The sequence below is a fragment of the Varanus komodoensis genome, unplaced genomic scaffold (assembly GCF_004798865.1).
Source record: "Varanus komodoensis strain SLA01 unplaced genomic scaffold, ASM479886v1 scaffold63, whole genome shotgun sequence".
Lineage (NCBI taxonomy): Eukaryota > Metazoa > Chordata > Lepidosauria > Squamata > Varanidae > Varanus > Varanus komodoensis.
The window spans coordinates 11,280-32,780 of NW_025336259.1; the positions used below are offsets into that span (position 1 = coordinate 11,280).

Sequence of the window (21,501 nt, forward strand, 5' to 3'; positions counted from 1 at the left end):
GTCGGGCACCCCGCCCGGCGGGCGTGTGCGGGGCGCGCGCGATTGGCTGCTCCCGCGCCGGGGCGGGGGCTGGGCTCGCTCGCCCCGTCCGCGCCCGCCCTACCTCGCAGGGCTGTTGTTCGCGCGGAGGGAAACAGCCGGGCGGGCCGCGGGCCGGGGAGCGCGGGGTTTGCCGCTCCTCCGGGCTCCCTTCCTCGGGCGGCAGCTCTCCAGACGCGGCGGAACCCCAGTTCCAGGCAGCCCCTCTGAATGCTCTTGACCGGGGATCCTGGGAGTTGTAGTCAAGCGCTGTGGGCGGCACCCGGTTGCGAGTGGTTTCCTCGGCGCTGGAGGGCCGAGCTGCGTGTTGGCCGTTCCCGACGTGGGTGTTACAAGCCACTGCCGTTTGGGGACCTGCCAGCTTTCCCTGCAGGACGAGAGGAGATGCCTGGCTAAGGGCTTGAACCTAAGCGATGCAAGGCAGTTTCCAAAGGAAACACGTTTTAAAACATGTTCTTGGTGCAGCCCGGTGCAGGTTTAGGCAGAAAAGAAGCCCTGCAACTCCAGGCATGCTCCTGGCTGACTGGAATATACTGGGAATCACGGGGCTTTTTTCTGTCTAAACATGCATAGCCGTGTACCTTAAACTGACTGAAGAATAACTTGATAGCGTCCGGAACTTGCTGCAGAACCGCATACCTTGCGTTCTTAAATGCTCGCTGAAAAATGTAGTAGGAATGGGAATAAGCAGGAAGCTGCCGCTCTGCTGCCTAGGAAGCTCGGTCAGCCTGCGAGGGTGTTTCCAGCCCTGTCTGGAGATGCTCCAGGCACCAGACCTGGGACCCTCTGGACACCCAGGCTGGGGAGGGCGGCTGGCCAGGGCAGAGCAGCAGCGGTGGTCTGCCGCTTCTTCATTGTGTGCAGACCAGGTGGGCCCGTCGTGTTCTCTGCAAGTCTGGCATTGAACTGGGTTCCACATTCTGGCATTGAACTGGGTTCTGAGCTAGATCTGAACTTCCATTCCTAAATTAATATTTATATCACATTTCTACACTGTCCATAGCCAAAGCTGTCTGGGCAGTTCACAACATTTAAGTCACCCATCCAGCTTTCAACCAGGCCTGACCCTGCTTAGCTGCCAAGATCAGGCAGGATCAGGCATTTCAGGCTACAGAGAAGTCCGCTGTGTCTCTTCGGGTGCTTCCGAACAAGGCCTTTATTGTGCATTCACAGAAAGCTGCGGGTGGGGGCGGGGCAAATTGCCTTCCACTGGTGAACCTCGCGTGTCTTCCCAGCAGTGGGTTTTCGCACCACTTTTCCCACTTTTCATGAGTGCTAGGAGCTTCCAACTGGAAGACCCCCCAAGTGCCATGCGGAGGTCTTTACATCGAAGCGGGCCTGGATGCTTTGCTGCTGTGTGTGCACATGAGATTTGACTGGGCTTGATAGACGAGGCAGGGACCTTGATGGCGTGTGGCAGTGAAATTATCGGCAGGTGAGCTTTGCGCTTGACCAAGGCGAAAGTCCTGGATGCCACACGTGATGGTGTCCTCGGAACTCGTGTGGGGCTTGTGGTGTGATGGATGGATGGATGAGTTTAGCGGTGTAAAGGGGTAATAGGGCCTTGAGGTGTGCTGATCACAGGCCAGCTTTGGGTTCTCACTAAACTGGTGAGGAACGCAGGCAGAGGCTCAGTGATGGAGTGGTCCTGCAGACAAAACCGGAAGAAAATTCCCTGAACTTTTAGATGCGGGGAGAAGTTGTGGCTTCAGGCACTTGCATGATGCAGACAGCACTGGAGCGACCACTGCCCTGAACTGCTGATGCCCCCCAGCTGCTGCAGGTCTGGTGCCGTGCTGGAGACGGGCCCCACATGCATGGGTTCCTTCCACGGGGGGGGAGGGTATCTGGTAAGTTGGGTCCCATGCCCACGAAGGGAAACGTACGTGTGTACATCCGTACATCCCTTGGACCCCTATCTGATGGATCTCAGTAGTGTGTTGCCTGGGAGGCATTGCACGCACTTGTGTCGGCCTCTTGAAGGCAGCATGCTTGGTGGTGGCCCCCGTTACGGAATGGTCTCCCTGCTGAGGCCTGCCTAGGGCCAACTATTATGGATTGTGTCCATCGCCCAGAGCGCTTCAGCTGTGGGGTGGTATAAAAATGAGAATAATAATAGTAATAGTGATTTTTATGTCAGGTTAGGACCTCCTTCTGTCAGGCATTTTATTTATTTATTTAGAATGTTTGTATGCTGTCCCATTCGCATGAGCCTCAGGACGGCTTCCATACAATAAATAAACAAACCATATAAATAGTACACATAAAATCCAGATTCACCCTGGAAATCAAATTTGGGTTTGATGAGGCATTATCCAGGCCCTGAATTTTTCTTGTGGATTGTTGAACAATCGGTGTGTCTCTGTGCGCTGTATGTTTATACAGACATGGTTTTTATAATGTATTTGGAAGGCTTTGATCGTCATAACCTGCCCAGCATGCTCCAGCCATTGAACAGTATTCTCTGAAATTGCGATCGCTTAATCCAAGGGGCTGGATCCAAATTTGATTGGACCCATTAAAATCAATGGACCCATTTAAAATCATTAAGCTGGCCATGGGCAATGTAAGTCCTGGCGAATTCCTTTGGTCAGCTGTAAATGTGCCTTAATCAGCATCAAACACCGGCTGACTGAGGGTCAGGTGCCGTCTTGCATGTGAAGGTGAGAGGCGCGCTTTGAAGCTAAGTGGGGCCTGGGAGGGGGCACAGTAACCAGATGCTGGGGCATTGTACAAGTGACCAAACATACGGTGTCATTAGACGCCTGGGGCGTGCTGGGGATCGTGGGCCTTCTTTCCTGGCCAAACCTGTTCCAGGTGCGTGCTGTGTGGGCAAAACCATGGCTGGCGTGCTGTGGCACCTGGTGTCCTGTGCGGTGGCTGAGCATGGGAGAGCAAGCGGTCAGGTATGCGCAAGCTGCATTTTTCTGACTTTACTACCGCACTTCGCTAGCACTGTGGAATGACTCCCACACTGTGTTTCTGTACACTAACTCCTTGCGTACGTTGCAGTGGTGCATAAACGTGAAGGTGCTTGTTCATCCTGCTGCTTGTATACACACAAATGCTGACCCACACACATTGCATGATGCCGATTTTATCCCTAAATAGACTGCTGTGAGGGGGGACTCAGAATATGTGCGTGTGCTTGAGCGTTATCACAGTGTGTCGCTCTGTATTTTCTACTGGCTCTAGGCACATCTGGACCCCTTGTGAAGCACACCTGTATGCGGCTTATTTCATTGCTTGGGCTGGTCACATGGCGGAGGTTTTTTAGGCAGCGTTTGGTGCATCTAAACATACAAGCAGTAAAATAATAAAATCGGCACGCACTAGAATGAAAGGAAAGCCAGTAGGAAAGGAGAAAAATGGTACAGCGCATAACACCAAACTAAAACATGTACCATAGGAGAGTGCAACAGTCAGAAAGCAGTACATATGAAAGAATCTTCACCTGGCACTGAAAATCCCACAGCCGTGTGGTTGGTGAGCCTCTCTGGGGTGGGATTCCCAAGCCAGGTTTCTCTTTCCTCGTTTGGAGGTGGGACTGCAAGGATGACTTCAAGGTCTGGGGTGATGACTCCGGTGTTGAGGTAGGCCAGATCTGTGTCATGGCCGAGTCAGGTGCATGTTGGGAGACCTTGGGCAGGAAGCTGGATCAGCACTGAGTATCTGAGAGAACAACAGGCGTGAGTACCCATGTAGGAAATGTAATAAGTAAAAACTTGCGAGGGATACGTTTGGGCAGGGAGGGATGCTGAACCATTTACCTGTTGCTTTCCCCCTTCCTCAGCCAGGTGCACACCTGTATTTGCCATGATTAGGTGAAAAAAAAGCCCAGCGTATGCAGAGGAGAAGCGTTGGGTGGTGGGAGCCACTCCTAATCCCCTTACTTCGCCTCGCTGCTCCTGAGAGGTCTGTGAGGAGTCTTTAGGCCATGCCCACACCTGTGAGATTCCTAGTTTGGACATTTATTCCTGGGTGGGGCCGGGAATAAACATCGCTTTTCATTCTGCTCCCCACTGCGACTGTGAGCTGTTTTGAGCTTGCTGTGCTGCTTTTGCTAAGTCTCCTTTTATGGGTGTGGGGGCTCAGGAAGGCTAGATGCATTATTAGTGCCCTACAGGCAGTCTCGGCAAAGTGCCCTCATGCCTTCCGGGGTGGGGTGGGGGCTCTGTATGGGTCTCTAAACTTTATTTTTTGCACCAAAAGTGTTGTGAAAGGTATTTTTAATGCCTTCTGTTGCTCAACTGCAGTGGTTAGAAGCCTCAGCTGGGAGAATTAGGGGTACCTGCTGCCAAGGGGTTGGGGCTGGCTATATGGTGGGCTGGTTATATGCAGGAGTCCCCCAGGACATTCCTACCCTGCCCCAGTTTGGTATTTCTTGCCAGCTGTCAAGAAGGGGACCTGTCCAGGAAAGCCAAAGGTGTGAGTGATTTTCAGTGTGAGAAGTTTGGGTTTTTAAACGGGGATTTAAACCCCCTTCACAGCAGGGTCCTTAGATTCCCCCGCTCCCCTTGAGCTTCCTCAGGGTATTCAGGGAAGCTGCTCCCTCAGGCATGCCAGCTTGCTCCTCCTCCTCCTCCTCCAAGGGATGCCGAATTCAGGGCTGGGACTGTGGGAGGGATGGCAGGAAGAAGAGTGCGTTTAGTGGCTGGCGCTGCCATTTGTTTATCTGCATAGTCTTGGCACTTTGAAAGACTCCTGGGTGCTTTTTTTTTTTAATTCCCCTGAGTTGCTCATTCTGCCCCGGGGCCCTCTCAAAGCCCAGCCAAGATGTGAGGCATATGATGAGCGATGAGTGACTGGGGTGTGTCTTTAGGAAAGTCCCTTCCCGAGTCCTGAACATCCCTCTGACGCCACATGCCTCTTGGCATTTGCTGGCGGGGCTTTCTTGGCCCCATCCTGACCTCCCACCCGGCACTCGCTGGGCACTGAGGCTCCAGCCTCTCACCCTAGGACTGCAAGGGCGAGCGCGCAGGTGAGGAGGACTGTGGTGGTGCTGAGAGGGCGGATCGTGGCAGAGGCAAGGATCGTCGTTCGGGATTGAGCAAGCACCTGTTACGGCCTGCTTTTTTCCTTTGCAGAATGACGTCCACATGCTTATTTTTGAGTGGGGAAGGTTTGTGCTATCCTGGAAAGGGTCTGGTTGCTGTTACTTGAATGCGGTTTGTGGTCAGGGGTTCTGTAACTTAAAAACGCTTGCCTTAAAGCCTGCCAGAAGGATTCTACAGTTCCTGAATGGGTTGTTTTTTTCCCTGTAAACTTCCTGTGCATAGTGATGCGCATTGCTTTCTCTTAACAACTGATGAGCTAGATGGCCTGAAGCCTTTGTCTTGGATACCTTCGTAAGAATTCTCTGGTTCCACAGGTGATTTGTCTGGACTTGTGTCTTGCAGAAGTGGGTGTGACCGCTTGTAAAACTGATGCTAGGCGTTTAACTCCAGGCCACGTGAGATCTGTTTACAGTGTGCACCAAGAGTACTTTCTTGCTGGAAAGTTGTGCCCCCTTGTTGCACCCCTGAGAGTCGGGTTGAGGGGCTGAGCAGCTTTGCAGGTGTCCTTTGCTAGCACACAACTTCAGCATGCGGGGGTGCCTCCTCGTACTGGGTGCCTGCACAGGAAAATCGGCGCATTGCTGTTGTGCTTCTGTGAGCACTTGCGTGCCGAATAACTTTTTCTCCTATTTCTCTGCCTGCAGACTTCATATTCAGAGCGCCGATCACATTAAGCAAGGCCGGAGAGCTTCATGAGGAATATAAGAGCCAGCTGCGAAAGGTATATCGGAGAGAATGATACGTGAGATTTCTGCGGCCTTGTCTCTGGACCAGTGTCTCTTGACGTTTAAAGCAGTTGCTAGTAGCAACTACCTACTACATGTACGCAGGGAATCTAGTTCTCCAGGATGAGACCTGTGCTCTTTGTTTTGCAATGCTAACCAGTAGGTACATGGCCTCTTTTTCATTCTCCTTTCCCTCTCATGGATGCTCAGGCCTGCTGTGGGGCCCGGCAGCCCTGCCTGAGACCAGCGTTATGCCAGGGTGTGAGGGATTCCCGGTTTCTGAGCCTCTGTAAATGGAGTTCTGTGTTTCCAGTCTTGTGTGAACGCCCCTGCTGTCGACAGCTTTGGCAGGCAACGTGTTAAGCCTTCTTGCTATGGAGGATTCAGAGTTGCAGAAGAGCAAGGACTGCTTACATATCTCGTTGTGGTTTCTCAGAACGTGGAATATTTTGATCACGGGGATCAGGGAAGGCGTCCTCTTTTCCGTACTAACCTGTTGGCAGGCAGAGTTTCAAGGTGCACCCTTCCAGGGAGTACTTAATGGAACTGCTTCTGTGGGGCAGGAGCTGGGGAGCAGAGCTTTGGACCATTCCTAGTGCTCCAAGAATCTGCTCGAAAAGGAGCAGGTTTTATTTTTCTTCTGTTGATTTTGCTTTCTTTTTGAATTATGGGAGCTGGCTTTGCCAGTAAGGCAGTATAAAAATAACTTGAGACAAATAGAAAACCACTCTTCCACAAATATTTTCTTCCCCAAAGAAGCAGCAGCAGCGTAGTAAAGTTGCTGGCCTTCATTTTGATCTGCAAGGTCTTACTTCCTCCCCCAAAAAGGATTGAGAGCAGCGGATTGTGTTGAGGGAGCCCGTGGGATTTCTAAGGGTTCTGTACAGAAATTCTGGAGGATTTCTTGGGAGAATTTTCCAAAAATCTATCCCAGTTTACTCCTATAAGCGTTTGCCCTTTTTCACTGTGTGCAAAGTGGGATCTTGCACGTAATCACTCAGGGAGACTTCCATCTCTGCCAAGGATGGCCTGCAGCAGCATCTGTCCGAGTGCAGCCTCTGTGGAACTGTAACACCGAGTGCCGGTCCGTTCGGAGCTGCCTGGCACCGCTCACATTCCTTCAGAGGTTCCCCGCTGGATCAGGTCACAGGCTTCTCTGGCCAAACATTCTGACGCGACCGAGTGCCACAGCGGGGGGAACGCAAGCAGGGCGTGAGCGCTGGGCACCGGGAAGCAGAGTGTTTTCCGATGCTGGAGGCATCCCAGCTTGCCATTCCCCATGGTCACTCTTTGTTAACATATTTAGGGAATTCTTATCCTGCGTGCCAGGCCTTCCCTTTGCAGATGCTCAGCTTTTAAAAACGGGAGTGCAATGCTCTGTTTCATGTTTCTCTTAAAAAGTAGCAGAAGGCCCTGAAAGCCAAGCATGGAAGTTCAGAAGCCAAAAGGCCTGGACGACTGGGGGAGTCTCCCTGGGGAGAGCAGGCCGGAGTAGGAGCACCACAGTGGAAAAGGCTTATTATGTTGTAAGCCGCCCCGAGGCCTTGTCAAGGGGCAGCATAGAAATGTTTTAATAAATAAATAAATAAATTATGGGTCACTGCTTGTCACATGCCCAACGGTGACGTGCACCCAGAGCAGTCCTTTTGAGGAAGGTGCCCAACAAGGTCGTGTAGGGAAACGTCACCCTGAAGTTACTCCTCTTCCAAGCTATTTTGGAGGTTATGAAGAGCACCTGGCATTGAACCTGGAAGTGGACCAGAAGGCAGTGCAGCAGATTCTGCGTCTGGCAAGCTCTGCTCCATGCCCATCCACCTTGGCCCCAGTTGGTGCAGGGCGCAGTAGCTGGCAAACCAACTGTCGTTCTGAATCTGCCTTCACCCACAGTGCATTATAATAATTTTAGGTATTTAAGTAAGTTCTAACCTACTTGTCATTACAAAATAGTTACAAAGTGGGGTACAAACAATAAAACATAGGAAAGTAATACAAAATTAACAAAAGTATCTCCTGGGGAGGAAAGCTATGGCAAACCTAGATAGCACACTAAAAAGCAGAGACATCACCCTGCCGACAAAAGTGTGTACAGTCAAGGCTATGGTTTTCCCAGTTGCAATGCATGGCTGTGAAAGCTGGACCATAAGGAAGGCCGAGCGCCAAAGGATAGAGGCCTTTGAATTGTGGTGCTGGAGGAGACTCCCGTGAGTCCCTTGGACCGCAAGGCGATCGAACCGGTCAGTCCTGGAGGAGATCAACCCTGACTGCTCTTTAGAAGGCCAGATACTGAAACTGAAGCTCAAATGCTTTGGCCACCCGATGAGAAGGAAGGACTCCCTGGAGAAGGGCCTGATGCTGGGAAGGATTGAGGGCAAAAGAAGGAGGGGACGGCAGAGGATGAGGAGGCTGGATGGGGTCACTGGGGTGGTGGGTGTGGGCTTGGGTGGACTCCGGGGATGGTGGAGGACAGGAAGGCCTGGAGGGATGTTGTCCATTGTGTCACAATGGGTCAGACACGACTTTGTGGCTAACAACACCTAGTTAAAATAAAACAAGGGGGAATAGTCGCTGGTAAAGAGTACAAAAGAAAAGAGGAAACAATCCCAAGACCAGGTGAACAAATGGGTCTTTCCCTGGTGCTGAAACCTCGCAAGACTTGGTGACCCCTATATATGAGCAGTGGGGGCATCCCACACGCTGGGGTCCTGTCTCCTGGAATGCTGCTCATTGGACTCCAGGAAATGCAGCACTGGCAAGAAGGCTTCCTGCCTGACCTTGATACATGGACAGGTACAGAAGGGAGAAGTTGCTGCACCCGGTAGCCAGGTGCAAAGCTAGGTGAGGAGGTCTCTGCCAGCTGAAGCACGCTGCTTGCTAGAAGCTGGCCAGTTGCTTTCTTGTGCCTCTCACGGCCGCACCGCTGTCCTGAAAACACCCGTCCTTCCCGCTGACAGATGGAGGTAGCCATCCTCTGCAGTGCGCGACCTGTGGAAGGAAAAACTTAAAGAAAGCACGAGCCCAATGAAAGAGAAAACTGTGATCCAGCTGATTTATTATCCAGCATTTATTAATGCTACAATATTGTGGAGAGAGGTCCTTCACATCACCGAGTGCCGGTGCAGTTAGCAAGGAGCAGCTCCCCGTCTCTTGTGAACGCGGCTTTTTATAGATCGCATCAGTTCTCCCTGGTTTTTCCCTGGAAGGCAGACAAAGAGGAAGGAAGGAACTTGGTATCACAGGCAGTTAGGCTATGACTGGCACTAAACCTTATGCCTGGGGACTTCTGCATCAGCAGATTTCCCCCCAAGAAACCTAATCGTTAGGGCTCGGTGAGAAGGCCTTGGCCTTGGCCGTATCAGCTTCATGAGCAACAGAAGCGGCGTTGCTTTGGCTGGCCTGCCTAGTCTTCTCCCGCCAAGCGATGGGCGGAGGGACGGAGGCCTCTCCCTCCTGACGAGAGAGTGCTGGATCCGTCTGCAGCCGTGTGCTCCAGGGCCGCCCAGACCAGGCAGTGTGCGGCCAAAGGTCACAGAGCCTGCCAGGCCCAACTCCAGCCCCCTTGCTCCCCGCGCCAGGATTGCAAAAGCTCTTTTCCGTCCCCCGGGCATCAGGCCCGTCCCAGGGATCATTCGGACTTAGGACCCGAAAGCACTCCGTCGTCGCTCCACGTGCACAAGGAATCGAGCCTCCCTGTGCAGGAGCAGTGCGGCTGCCGGGCGGGCGCAGAGGTGATTGGAGGGGGCCTCGGAGAAGAGGGCTCTGGCCGTGTGTAAAGTGCCTTCTCTTCTGTGCCTCTAGCTAAGGGAAGAAAAACTGCAAGAAGACAGAACCCCTGAGGATTTTCTTCACAGGCTGATTCCGGAGGACCCTGAGACGGGGAGGAGGAAAACAGAAGAGCAGAAGAGGGAGGAGTCCTTCATGGCCAGGATGACCCAAGAGCGTGTGAGTTGCCGCTGGATAACCGTAGCGGAGTTCTTTGCCAGACGGGTTTCTTCCCTGCCCCTCCAACACCCCAGCTGGCCTGTGGTTGTAGCACACAGAAGGATGGGAAAGAAGTGGGACTTCTTTCCGGAGAAGGAGACCAGCCCCTCCCTCCGAGAAGTAGCTTCGCGCGAGCCAGGGATTCTGTTGAACGGTGATGGCCTGTCGTCTCACCCCAAGGCCCTCCCAGCCCCGCTGTGTGCAATACCTGTGGAATGCGCGCCTGTGGAACGCGCTCCCCAGAGAGGTCCGCCTGGCGCCGTTGTTACTTGCTTTTCGGCGCCAGGCCAAGACCTTTTTATTTAAAAGTTCTTTTAATTGTTAATGATGGATTGTATTTATTGGGTTTTTATACTTGTGCCGAGATGTTTCCGATTTTTAAGGTTAATTATATGATTGTTTGTTTATTTTGTAAGCCGCCCCGAGGCTTTTTGCGAATGGGGCGGCATAGAAATGTTCTAAATAAATAAATAAATAAATATCCTAGCGAGGTCTTCTGGGAGGAGGTAAAAGCCCCCTTTCCCCTGGAATGGACCCACTCACACTGTGGGGGGCTGCAGACGGTGCTGGTCAGCCATGTGGACCCGCACAGGGCCGCTCCCTGTGAATCTGGACTGCCCCACTTAGAAGCACTGAAATGGGGCTCCTCCTCCTCCTCCTCCTCCTCCTCCTCCTCCTCCTCCTCCAAGCTGTATGCACATGCCAGAGGGCCAGTGCAAGGGGAGGAAGCTGGACTGGCGGTACTTCCGATCCCAGCTTGGTGCCTCGGGCCACGGCCCTCTAGCCCCGTCCCTGGGAGTGAGCTCTGTAGAATAAAGCGGGGTGTACTTTTGAGTCGACGTGCGTAGAGTGTGGCTGTTAGCGCCACAACGGATCGCAGCTGCTCCCGAAAGAACTGCGGAGACAGACTTGGCGCCTGTCACAGGCTCCCGGCCCCATTTGATCTCAACTGGACTTATTTTCAAGTATGTATCGTGCGAGCGCCAGTGCAGGGCAGCGTGCGTGGGCAGCAATGGGGCGAATCCTTCCCAGGCCCCTTTTGTGCAGAGTCCGTCAGTAGCCATAGAAATGGAGGCACAACGTTGCGTCCTTTGGGAAATGGGCGCGTAACACACGTCAGCACCCTGTCGTCTTGTGCCCTCTTGTGCCTTCTCATTTCTCGTCCCCCACCCGGTTTTTCTCTCTCTGTTTCGGGAAATTTTGTGATGCCAAAATATTTCAGTATCTCAGTCCTTTGCTCAGGAGCTCCCGCTGTGCGATTTCAGTCCCTCGCCCATCACACTCCTCTCTCAAATCTGGTTGCAGCTTTAAAAAACCCTGCTCTGCTCAGCATGTGTTCCAGCGTAAAGACCCCGGGCTCAGACCTCAGAACTCCTGTCAGACAAAGCCATGTGTGGCCAGAGGGAAACCGGGTGTAAAATGTCAGCTAACCTTCCCCTGATTCATTTCAGTTTCCTGAGCGCCTCTCCGATTCTGAGAATGAGGAACCGTTCCAGGCCAAACCTGCACATCGGTCGGCTTTTGTCTCCAAGGGCAGTGCCGGCTCAGTCCCGCTGCTGGCTGGGTGAGTCCTGAGCCAGACTGTGGCTTGGCTGGGGAGGAAAGGGCCAGCCGAGGGGCACGAGGGAGGCAGGGCAGGGGAGGATGCTGGGCCTCTTCTGGGAATCAATGGCTGGCTAGGAAGTATCGGGCGGTCGCGTGCATGAACATGTGTCGATTTGGGGCATTGCGCCCCTTCGCTGAAGTATTTCTTGGCGTCCCTGTGGGGCAGCACCACGGGAATGCCAAGGGACCTGCAGGGATGGCAAGGATACAGCCTCGGAATCGGGGCTGTCCTTCTGAACGGGTCCCGGCGGCTTCGTGACCTGGGTTGGGTGCTCCACACAGAGCATGTGACAGCCAGCCCGTTTCCCCCACCACCTTTTGAAAGGCGTTCACTGTATTAAAAGATAGCGGAGGCTCTTAAAGGTGATAAAAACAATCAAAGGCAAGTCCTATGCTATGGTGGCTGGGGATGCTGGGAGTTGTACTCCTTCCTTCGCCCTAAGCTGACGTGGGATTGCACCACTAATTTGATTTCCAGGTGTAAGAATGGGGCGGCTGGATCGGAGCGGTCTCCCCCACAGCCTGCCAGCACAGCCCTGCGCTGTGTGGATGCCCCAGGCTCATGTCAGAAGCCAGTCCCCCCCCCCGCCCCCCCCCCCCGCATAGAGGTGGGCTTGGCACCGAGGATGCCACAGGCATAATGACAGTCGCCTTTGTCGACGACCCGATGGCGTAAGCAAACCGATCCGCATCTTGTGCTTCTTCCACGAAACTTCTCTTTTAACATTTGTAGGCACTTGAGTTCCAAGGTCGAAAGGAGCCAGAGCTGCAACGATACCTTTCGGGACAGATCCAAGAGCAGGCAGCAGTGCGCCACCATCCGAACAAAGGTACCTCGTGACCCTTCGGAAAACGCAGGGCGGCCCTTTTGGTCCCTGTTGCGTGAACACGTCCCGAGGCCTCTGCATGGAGCCGCCCGAGTGCCACACGCAGTGGGATTGTGTGTGTTGCGGCATCGGCGCTGATCTGGCAGAGGCCTCCGCCGGCCGTGCGGCTCGGGGCCGTCCGCGATCGTGACCTGCCCATCAGGCTTCCGAGCAGGTTGTATCCCTAAAAAGAGGGGAAGGGAGCAAGGGAAGGTTTGCACGGCACAACAAGCCACCCTGCCCAAAAGACACCGACCGGTGACTGGGCCCGCCTGGACTCGGGTCCGCCCTCCCTCTTCTCCCCACCTGATTCTGGGCCCCAGCAGTCCTCCCCCTCCCCGCCACTGTCACCGTGGGGAGCCCAGAAGCCGGCACGGAACAGGGGAGAAGGGACCTTGCCCACTGCAGGGGCAGCCAAAGGGGCTTTTTCCCCAGTGGGCCACAGAAGCGGAGCCATCGCGGGGGCAGCACTGGCCTTCCCCTGGCCCTGCGGCTGCCCGGTGGAAGGACTTGCTGCAGCGGCCCCGGGCGGTGGGGCAACCTCCAGCCGGCAGCGCTGGCCTGAGCTGTCCGTAGCTGCAGGGAGCAAACACGGAGCAAACCGGGGCTGCAGCGATGGCACAGGGACTGGGTTCTGCTGCGTTCGGCCAGGTCTGCCCACTCCAATTCCTCCGGCAGGTCTGATGACGGTCGCTTTCGTGGACGCCTGCTGCCCGGGCTCGGGGAACCTCTGGCCTGCTGCGTGTTGGCCTCCCTCCCGCCCACCCTGCCCCCTCGCCACTTCAGAAGGGCTGCGGGATCCCCAAGCCCCCGCTGCCCCCTTCCGAGGGGCACCCACCCTGCCGTCTGCGCCTGCCCGCAGGAGCGCACAGCGGTGTGGCTTGGCTGTGCCCGGCAGAAGGCACACTGGAGCCTGTGCCGCCCTCCGTGCCACAGGCCAGCCGGCCCCACATCCCCACTCACCGCACTCGGCCAGGCCAAGACCGCTCTGCCGGCACAAAGCGCCGTCGCGGCGGTGCCGGTATCTCATCGCGACCTTCCAGAGTGACCTCTTTGCCTATGGTTCTGACTGCAATCGTTTGTCTGGCAGGCAAACCTGTTAACGGGCGCGTCGACCCCCCTTGTCGGGGTTCTCTCATCCACCCAGAACAACCGCTGCCTCTCGGCCCCAGACCTGACCGCCGATAAGCGCCTCGGTCTAGGCACCGCCGCCTCGATCCCGCTCCTCCAGAAGCCGGAGCGCTCCATCAGCCCCGAGAGCAACGACAGCATCTCGGAAGAGCTCAACCATTTCAAACCGATTGTGTGCTCCCCGTGCACCCCCCCAAAGCGGCTTCCTGACGGCCGGGTGTTGAGTCCTCTAATCATCAAGTCTACTCCGAGGAATCTGACCAGGAGCCTGCAGAAACCAACCACCTATGAAACAAGTCCCCGGATTCTGAAAAAATGGGAGCAAATATTCCAGGAACGCCAGATCAAAAAGACACTTTCGAAAGCTACCCTGACCTCCCTGGCCGCAGAGACGGGCGAAGAGTTCCTGACTCCCAACGTAAGTCTGCTTGTCAAAGAGCCGCCGCAGCTGCCAAGCGATCTCCTGCCGCCAGATACAGTCACACACATGCCGGCCGACTTGGACTCTTTCCCCTCCATCTGCCTGGCCAAGCTGGAAAGTGCCGGCAATATCAAGAGGGAGTTGGAGGCGGCGGCAGCGGGCACGGCTCCCACCGTACCCGTGGCCAGGCCCAGCAAAAACACCCTGAATGCCGGAATTTCGGACGTCTCCGATACAAAAGCAGCGTTGCGTCTGGCCGGGTCTTGCCTCAACGTGGATGCCAGAGCAGTGCCTCGGAAAGTAATCAGAGCCGCCTCGACTTTTCCAGAGAATGGCTTGCTCAGCACTCCTGTCAAGGTGGCGGGGAGGAAGCGGCTCAAATACCTGAACGACAGCGAACTGAGCAGCTTGCAGAACGGCCTGTGCGTGGAGAGACCCGTCGGCGACCCCTCGTCCCTGAGGCGGGGGCGAAAGAGACAGTGCAAAATGAAGCACCTGGAGCAGGCTGGCGCCATCAAGAGACTAAGGCAGGCGGACTGCCACAGGGTGGGGGCTGCCTCCCCTCCCCCGAGGAGGAGGAGGAAGAGGAGGAGGGAGGTGCAGCAAGAGCTGCAGCAGGAGGAGGAAGACCGGAGGCTGGCCTTGCAGCTGCAGCGGAAGTTTGAGCGCGAGAACAGGACCGTGGCAAGTCAGAGAGGGAGAGCGGATCAGTATTTCTTGCGGTCCAAGAGTACTTCCGGTGCAAAGTAGCACTTGCTGAACAAGGTTGCCTTTTTAGATAATGTGAGCTTGATCAAAAGAATCTGAGAAGGATGGAGAGCTGTTTGGTCACCTTGCTTCCCCTCCTCCCATTAGGCTTTCCCTTTCGCAAGGTAAGAGGAGTGAGTCCCGGCTCCCACTGGAGCCGGGGTCTTTCCACGAACATCCGCCACGCGCTCTTCCTGCTGGGCCTGCTTCTGAGACTCTGCCTCTCCTTGCAGAAGCAGGCCCACGGCCCGCCCTGCGCGGAAGGACGCCGGCTCCCATCTGCTGCCGAGTCACCCCAGTATGCAAATGCTTCAGGCATCCCCGTGAGCCTGGGGCGGAGGGTGAGCAGCTGTGGGTCGGGGTCTTTTGGGGACGGCTGTTTCTGTCATGACTGCAACCTCAGGAGCAGCCTTCAGCTGGGAAGGCGGCCGGCCGGTTGAACAGCGGACACGCAGAAATGCATTCACACATACCATCTGTTTCTGAATCTGTGGTCCGGGGAACAGCAGGGTACGCGGGGCGCTGGGTGCGCTGTCTGCCTCGCATGCCCAGCTCAGTCAGTCTGGCCCAGGAAGGCCTCTTTTGGTGGACTGCATTTCCACAGACTTTCCGAACTTAAGACCCGCCCTGGTTGGGTCAGGCCAGCTGTGTGGAAAGGGCAAGGCCCCCTGTTCTGGGCGAGACGGAATCGGGGGCAGCCAGCTTCCTCTCGCCAGCACGGCATTGCCCCCATCTTCCTCGTCATGTTCTCTGTGCAGCCAGGCTTAACATCCTCGGGGATAAAACCCGCGGGAAGCGTTGCACTTTTCAGAAGAGGGGTGATGCTCGGAATGACTTCCGTGGCTGGAGACGTGTGCAAAGGTTCGTGTGAATGAGATGACTGGGGTGCCCGGAAGCCCTTCAGCCCTCCAGGGTGTGGTTTCGGTGGCTGTTGAGCGGCAGCGGTCTGGTGCAGGGGCTCAGACTGCCCATCCCGGGCTTGAATTAGGAATGGGCCAGAGCGAGTGCGTACTTCCGGCCCGCCCGCCTGCAGTGTTTCCCCGGTGAACAGATTCAAAGGTCCTCGCAAGGTCGTTTGCGTGTTATCAAGTCCTGGGAAGCACTTTCTTGTATTTTAAGGGCATCGTAGCTGTTACGGCATTACGGGATAGGAAGGCATCCGCGGATCTGGTTCATGAGCCTTTCAAGCGGAAACTCCCATGGTGACCCTTTCAGAGCAGCCGCTTGAATCCCCTGGCACACGGTGGGAGTGGGGCCCTGGGGGCTTCCTGGAGAGCCCCTCCGGACAAAGATGGCAGGACATGCTGGCATTGCGGCTCCTCCACGTTCACCGCTTCAAAGCTATGAAAATGGGAAATGGGAAGCCACAAACAGCAGACCAGTCTAATCGCTACTTAAAGGGAGGCAGACCTAGTGTCTTGAGAGTCAAGGAACAGAATCCTTTAGACTATTCAACATGATCAGAGCACTTCAGGAATCACGTGTAGAATCGCATTCCATTTTGAACCAGGGCACCCCCTTTACAAAGCCAGGCGGAGCGAAATCGCCCTGCCAGGCTCCATACGAGGACCTCCCCTCCCCTCGTGGTCAGTTGCTTGGGTCCTGTCAAGGAAGGAGTTCTGTCCCAGGCTGACTCGATTCCACCTCTGTCCGGCGGCATTTCCAGCTTCCTGGCTGCAGTGATTTTCTTGAAGGGTGGCGCTTTTCCCGTCTGCACTGTGCAACATCAGCTTTGGCTGGTTTGAACTGTGCAGATTTGGCACTTAGAGAATTCCCTGACTCTCAGGGGTCTACCGGGTGAAGAGAAACTTTTTTGCTGCCTGGTGCCTTGAATTCAAATGGGCTTTGAGCTGGTACAGGTTCCCCGTAACGGGGGCTGGAATCAGATTTGGTTTCCCTGTTGCCAGTCTGTCCTGTAGAAGTGCAAGGACCCAGCATGTTTATTTAGAAGGAAGTCCATTTATTTTCTTTCCTAGCCTATGTAGAATTGCAAGCTAAAGCGTTTTATTGCTCTGCACTGCATTTTTAAAAGGGACACGAGACAGAAAGTCTGTATCTAAATTGCAGTTTTTCCTGCTGAGAATTTTCAGCAATTAGTATTATTCTCAAAATAACCGCTACCGCAAACCACAATCAAGACTAGGCTATTTTGGCTGCCTTTTCAAGATGCCTTTCTTGGTGCATCAACTGTGGCCAGTTTGTAAGAAAAGGGAACTGGGAGGTGGTTCTTCATAGGCGAGATCAAAGATTGCCTAAAAGTCCTCTCTGAGGGACGGGATCGAAGCGATTCAGGTCAGTGGCTATTACAGCTTAACATCTGATGAGCACAGAACGCCTTTTTAAAGTGGTTTAACACGCACAAGGAAAAGGCTTATGACAAGGTGCATCATTTGAACGACTTGGTTATCCTGTAGGGATCTAGGATGAACCTGCTTTTGCAGAATCATCCTTGGAAACATCGTATGCGGGCATCGTATTCGAACGTCGTGCTTCCATGCGCATGGGGTCAGAGAATCAGTTCTGTGTTCCCCTGTGAAGGCCAAATGTCGCGCTGGATTTGGCCCTTGAAGACCCCATTGGAGCCAGTTCCTGTTTTTCCTACTGTGGTCAGGGCAGGAGATCAGAGCTGGCCCTCTTGCTTCTAGTGGTGGAACAAGAGAGAATAGCACTGCGTTTAGCTCACTGCTGTAAAGAGAAGTGTGTGTGGATGGGAAAACGCAGGGCTCTCTACATTTTACTCTTTATCGGTGCACCTAAGGGGTAGAGCTGCCTAAGAGGAGTGCAAGGGACAGGGGCATCCTTCGGGAAACTGAGATTACGCATGCTTTGGCAAAGCCAGGTTTGGAGCTGTTGGTAGTGCGGCTCTGGGTGAATGTGGTGGGAAGCAGGTCTTTGTCCACACCGGCCTTGATCAAGCTCTTGTCCAAACGGCCAGAACCTTTACCTGTATCAGCTGTCCTTTTCTAGAATAATTGGCAAAACAGGTGGTATAGTCTGCCCTTGGTCTTGGGAGAGCCATCGCTTATCGCTGCACTTTCTGGAAATCCCAAGACAGCACACAGAAGGCACAAAGGAGTGTTCCACACACTCTGTAGGAACAAGTCCAGGTTTCAGTCGGGCATATGCTGAAAGAGAAGTCTTGGCGTCCAGGTGAATGCGCCCGTGTTGTAATCGATTGTATGTCTGCTTCTCTCTCTCTCTCTCTCATTCCCTCCCTCCCTCCCCAATCTCTCTCTCTCTCTCTCACACACACACACACCTTTAAAAGCTAAGTATGCATCCAAAAATACGATGAGTGAATTGACTGGTTTCTTCCTTGAAATGACCATGATCCAAAGACCTATTTTAGGTACACTCAGGCCTTTAAGGGTGCTTCGGGGTAGGGAGTGGCGTGTCTTTTCTTTAAAAAAGGTGGGTGCACACAACCATTTCACGCACAGGTTGTCGAAGCCAGCAGTCGTCAGGGGGCTTCGCCTGCAGCATGGGATGGCGGGCGTCCCGCTGCTTGGGTAGAAAAACCACCTTCCCGTGGCCAAGGGAACTAACCACACAATTCTGGGAAGCAGGCCAGCACCTCGAAGTGAAGGCGCTGAAGCCCCTCGTGAAACGGGGGGGTGAAACGGGCAAGGCGCTCCAGTAAGGTTCATTTGCAGGTGTTCAGACGCCTGCATTGCCGTTTGTCTTTCTGTCTCTCTGTGTGTTGAAAATACGTGTGTCCAGAGTGCCGGGAGTGAAGGAGAATAGGGCGGGCTCGTGTGGGCACTGAGGACCAAATTAGAGACTAGAAAGGGGGAGAGAGGTGCCCGCCGTGCCTCCTTCCCTGCCTCGCACCCCGACTTAGAGGGGGACGTGGAGGTTCACTCTGCCGTGACATAACTGCACAAGCAAGCGAGCAAAAGGGGGTAGGGGCAGCTGCCCTCGGAGGGCGATTCAGTATCGCGAGCGGCCAGCAGAGCGCTTTTGCCTCTGGTGCCAGCCGGACCAGCGTGAAGGCCTTTGCACCACTCTGCAGGTGGCCCTGCAGGCTGCCGAACGCATTCCGGGGGGCCCTTTCCCCGTTTAGGGAAGCAGGGGCCTCAAAAGCGACCATCTTCTGATCCAGGTGTTGCCGTTCAGCTGGGAAGGCATTCCAGGCAACTGAGAAGGGTTGTCCCGGTGCTGCAAGGACTGTTGTCCCGGAGTTTCCCTGACTCCCTTGCCCCCGGCAGCCCCGATCTCAGCTTAACCCCTTTTTGCTGACGGGTCAAGCGGGATGCAGTCTCCTCTGAAGCGAACGCACACTCCCCCCTCCACCAGGGAGACGCATGGCAGCCGAGAGCCCTTCCACTGCATCGGCCGGCACCACCTTCCTGCGGCTCGGCTCCCGTCCGCCTTGCTTCAAAACGGGGTTCTGCCCAGTTGGGCAGCCAGGCGGATCGCACTGCTGCGTGGCGCTTTGCTGTGGCTGCAGGGTTCCTTTTGGCATTCCCTGACAGGAAGGGTTGGTGGGACCTTGGACGGGAACCGAATGATTGAACTGCCAAAGACTCAGTCAGATTCCAGAAGTCCACTCTGACCCTCTGGATCTTTTTTTTTAATGGAAAAGGATGTCTTGCGCACTCTTCTGGGGCTGGCTGGCTGTGGCCGTTGGTAAAGAGATGAAGGAAAAAGTGCCAAAAGATTGGGTTTTGTAAGATGATTGTAGTGCATTTTATGATATGACTGTCAGTGTTCTTTCTCTTCAAAGACGGCCCCGTCACGGAGTATGGGCCGGACAAGCACCTTGCTGTCGTGCTCTCAATGAAAGCCAAGCGAGAGGAAAGTATAAGCCTTAAAGACTGATTTTTTAAAAAACAAGACGGGCCTCGGAGCGTCGCTTAAGGGCCGCCTGCAGTGCTCTCTGTCGAGCCTCCTAGGACTGTGCCGGCATCTCGGTTTTGCACTTGACCCGTGAACAGAGGCGCTCTTGCCTTCAGGAAGGCGCCATCCCAACACCGTGCTGGCTTTCAGAGAGAGCGAGACGCAGTCCCATAAAGACACATTCCCTGCCCAGCGCCCGGTACGGGCATGAATGTCTGGCGAGGGACGGCAGCCGCTGAGACTGCCGCTGCACTGAATGCCCACGGTGAGGTCAAAGCTGCCCCGTCTCCGTGGAGCTCTCCGGTGGGCACCATCCATTTTCTAAGATTTGTACAGCCGAGGTCAGATGCGAAGCACCTGTCCCACCGCCGCTCTTTCCAAACATCGCAAGCAGTTTAGAGGTAGCTGCCACTATGCAAACAAAACGAAATACTTCTTGGCTCTAACTGGTGGGATTTCATGTACGACACTTTTTTCCAGTGTTTAATTGTCCTAATGGTTTCAAGGAGCAGACGTTGCTGTATTTCTCCCCTTCCTGCACCCCGGCAGCCAACCCCGTGTGCTTTCAGTCATTTGTGCTTTGATGTATATCTTCGGTTTAGTACCGAAAACCAGTGCAGTACAAGACAAAGCATCATTTTGAGATCGCAACTGAATCACTGTGGCTTCATCAGATTTTTTTTGATAAAACTGTTTACCGAGAAACTAATTTGTGTTTGTCTTTGTGGGTTACTGTACACAAGTCAGTTAAGGGGGGGGGGTTGGGAGAGGGGCGGTTAAGCCACTGTAACTGTTCTAAACAAGTTCCATAGACCAGGAGAGTGAAAATCCTTTAGCCTAAGCCAAGTGTGGCTACCAGAAGGAAACTGCCCTGCTTTTCGCAAGTATTGTACTATATCACGCTGAGACACTGCCAGTTTGAGCACCTGTACCTAAAATGAGCTCAGAGAACCAGATAGGAAAGAGCAGATCAGTTGCATGACCCTCCCCAAGCTGGAAAGGACAGGAGTGGCCACCCGACGCATCTGGAGACCACCAGCTTGGGGAAGGATTGTGTGTTGTGCATCACAATCTTCTCTGCTTTAGCTCAGCCAAGCTGGTGGCCTGAGAAAGGCAGCAATCCCCCATCGGAAGGCGAGCCCTAGCACAGCTGGCATGGGGATCCCATCTCTTGGAATTCCTTTATTTCAAACTTCAATCCATTTGTAATTGTAGACCCTGCAGAAGTTGCTAAGGGGCCGTCGAGGAAAGTGTACATTCAGCCACTGATCCGTGAAAGCAGGGAAGAGCACCCACTCCCAGGTTCTCAACCCACGGGACTGGCAGGGAGCAGAGTGGGGTGGGCTTGTTCTCACACAGGGTCTGTGGAACGAAGTTAAGTAGGAGTGAATCTGGAGCGGTAAAACACGCTTCTCTTGACAACGGGGTCGGAAGGGAGGCAGGCTGAGCGTCCATGTGTGTGCCTGCATTACTGTTTGCCCATCGCAGGGCATATATTCACATCTACGGGTGCAAACCCATTGCTGTAGCTCAGCTTGCCTTGTCCTGGAAAGCACAGCAGCTCTGCCTGAGCCTGAGCCTGAGCCTGAGCCTGCCCCTCCCTGCAAGCACAGGAACCTTATCCTAGTCATGGGCTACAGGCCAGCCTCAGGCGCGTCAGCTTCCCACCAGTCCCAACCGCCAGCTGTGCATCTGGGATATTGCAGTGGCTCAAACTGTCCCAGAGAGCTTCCACTCGCACTGATAACCGGGGATGTCTCTCAAACGGCAGTTGCAAAGAGTTCTGTTTCTCTGACCAGATTCCCAGCTGCTGCGGGAGGAAATAAATTTGCCGCCACTTAATTCTTTTCCCCGTGTACAAGTCTCCCAGAAGACACAAGGAGCAATCAATGCATCTTGCGAAAGGGAAGGGCAAGTCGTTTAATTATTTTCTTAAAATACTAACAAGATACTCGTTAAAGCTAAAGCTGAAGTAGAGCTTCAACTAAAGCTAAAACTGAAAGCTTAACACACAAAGCCCACCTTTTTCCTCTGGAAGCCAAGCTCCCGAGTTTTGCTGGAGGCAGGGCTTACAACCCTGCACTAATCCTGCA

General features: G+C 54.3%; 1 protein-coding gene across 1 annotated transcript in view; it reads left to right on the top strand.

Annotated features, from left to right (window-relative positions):
* The window catches only part of RNF169 (ring finger protein 169), a 30,846-nt gene extending 10,733 nt beyond the window's left edge, over positions 1 to 20,113 (top strand). The window contains exons 2-7 of the mRNA XM_044450135.1: positions 5,393 to 5,410; positions 5,741 to 5,817; positions 9,617 to 9,760; positions 11,251 to 11,363; positions 12,138 to 12,234; positions 13,361 to 20,113. Of these exons, the coding sequence (XP_044306070.1) occupies positions 5,393 to 5,410; positions 5,741 to 5,817; positions 9,617 to 9,760; positions 11,251 to 11,363; positions 12,138 to 12,234; positions 13,361 to 14,572 (1,661 nt within the window). The 3' untranslated portion in view covers positions 14,573 to 20,113. The remainder of the gene's footprint in view (positions 1 to 5,392; positions 5,411 to 5,740; positions 5,818 to 9,616; positions 9,761 to 11,250; positions 11,364 to 12,137; positions 12,235 to 13,360) is intronic.
* Positions 20,114 to 21,501: the final 1,388 nt, after the last annotated feature.